Below are 2,401 nucleotides of genomic sequence, written 5' to 3' on the forward strand. Positions count from 1 at the left end.
TTTCTTAACTGACTAACACCATTTTACTGTAGCACATATAATAAGCTAAGCAAGCAGTCTATACTAATTTAGCTAATAAACTGAGAACTAATACTCAATTACTGTAAAGCTAGAAATAGAAAGTAGCAGGTGATAGTGGGTAACTTCCCACTAACGGCACGAGAGCCTGTTCCCTTGAGAATATACTATGCCTTCGGTCCCGGTTAAGGATGCTCCGCATCATAACACCACTTGATCTATTCAAGATACATAATCTAGAGACAGAGCAAAAGAAATAATTCTTATTATCTTCAAAAATCTATGCTCCATTACAAATAATAGTTGTTTATATATATAGCTATTGACTACGTACAAGACTACAAATTCAATACAAAAACCTAACCACCTCTTAAAACCATACTAATTACTCGATGTCAGTGAGAGGTCATAATTAATGTAGCATAGTGTTGACAGTTGTTTCTTCCGGATGTCCCTTTTGGGTGGTCCTGTTGCTGTTTTTGTCTTACTTGTTTACATTTTTTTTTTCTTTTGTTGGTGTTTTGTAATAGAATGAATCAAAGACTTGTAGGTTTTTTTCAATTGAGGTATTTTTAGAGGGCTATTCACTCACTCCGTTCTTATATTATTATTTTTACTTATCTTAACACGTAAGCCTCTTCGTGTGGGTTTTATCACCAAAAAAAAAAAAAAAAATTCGGTGTCAACGAGAGGTCATAATGGCGGCCTACAATGAATTAATAAATATCAGTTTACTAAAAAGTTCATGGCAGAGTGAACTACTTGAAACAATACCTGCGAGATGGACAAGTGTAGCTTTGATCAAATGTTTTTGACGAATATGACATTTTATTATGACATATTCATAAACATATTAGCAACACATGCTATTTTCCAGGATTGCTACTAAAAGATTAACTATTGATAACTGTTACAATAAAATTGATAGTTATCTTTACAAGTCATGATTATAGGACATGCCTTTATGCAATGCAATAATATCATCCAACATCACTAATCTGTTCTAGAACAAAGCTATTATCTGGGTCCTGAAAGATGGGAGTTATTTATCTCACTAGAAATAGCTATGTAAATATGATCATTAGCATTCAGTGTGGCAGAGGTGAAGAAGTTGTAGTCAAGAACAGTCTCCATGCTCAAGTTTCCCTCTAAAACTTTAACCACCGTTGACATGGAAGGCCTTTTACAGCTGTTAGTCTGCAAACACCATATTGCAAGCCTCATCATCTCTACAACGTTTTCTCCATGCAACTGTATATCAATTTTGTTTCTATCAATCATGTCTAAGAGCCGATCAATCTTCACTTTCTCCTGCAAAAGAGAAATCAAACGTGCACCACCTTCAGGCTGAGAATGTTCCAAATTCTTCCTTCCACACACCATTTCCATGACCACAATTCCGAAGCTGAACACATCAGCCTTTTCGGTGATTGCAGATGTCAACCATTCAGGAGCTAAATACCCAATCGCTCCTCTCATTCTTGTATTTAATTCACGTTGATCACGATCAATCAGCTTTGCAAGGCCGAAATCTGCAACCTTTGCATTGAAATTTTTATCGAGAAGGATGTTCTGAGTTTTGATGTCTAAATGAGCAATTCTCTGCCTGCAGTCTTCGTGGAGATATGAGAGGCCCTTTGCTATGTCAATGATGATCTTTACTTTTGTTTGCCAATCAAGAACTGTATCAGGAGTTTTGCCAAAGAACCATTTGTCCAAAGACCCATTTTTCATGAACTCGAAAACAAGAAGTCTATGTGATTTTTCTGCACAAAATCCAATTAGCCTCACAACATTGATGTGATGAGGCTGCCAATTGTTTCCACTTCTGCCAAGAATTCTGTCCTTCCCTGTCCAATAATTCCATTTCCAGCTTCTTTACAGCAACCTTGGTATTTTCGGCAAGCTTCCCCTCGAACACAGACCCAAATCCTCCTTGTCCAAGCTTATGGCCAAAGTTTTCGGTTGCAATTTTCAAATCCTTAAAAGAAAATCTATTGGGCAACCTTGGTAGGTTTAAAATATCATCTTGCTCTTCACTCCTTTTTTTTTTCTTTTTACAGGCTCTGCAGCTCATAAAGATAGAATAGGAAGACGAAATAAATCCAGTAGCAAGAGCGAAAGGGTAGTATGATATATGAAAATGTGTAAGGATCATGCAGAGGGAGATGACTACGCTGAAGGAAATGATTACAACGAGGAAGAAGAGTAAGCGCTTTGCCACCATCTCCAAATCTGAAAGAAATTTGATGACTTTTCTGATGAGATACTGAGTTTATTTTTTTCTTGATCTACAAGTTTGTGATTCTGCTCTTTCTCCTCTTCCACTCTGAGATCTCAGGTTTTATAATCATTTTAGATTAAAATTGTGTTCTGATATTTT

General features: G+C 36.3%; 1 protein-coding gene across 1 annotated transcript; it reads right to left on the reverse strand.

Moving 5' to 3' along the window:
• Positions 1-887: 887 nt before the first annotated feature.
• Positions 888-2,401, reverse strand: LOC110092889 (G-type lectin S-receptor-like serine/threonine-protein kinase SD2-5). Its single transcript, XM_028698075.1, is given in 3 exon segments — positions 888-1,823; positions 1,826-1,877; positions 1,880-2,401. Coding segments are annotated over 3 exon segments (1,206 nt in total). The 5' UTR covers positions 2,246-2,401; the 3' UTR covers positions 888-1,035.

The sequence above is a fragment of the Dendrobium catenatum genome, unplaced genomic scaffold (assembly GCF_001605985.2).
Source record: "Dendrobium catenatum unplaced genomic scaffold, ASM160598v2 fragScaff_scaffold_1047, whole genome shotgun sequence".
NCBI lineage: Eukaryota > Viridiplantae > Streptophyta > Magnoliopsida > Asparagales > Orchidaceae > Dendrobium > Dendrobium catenatum.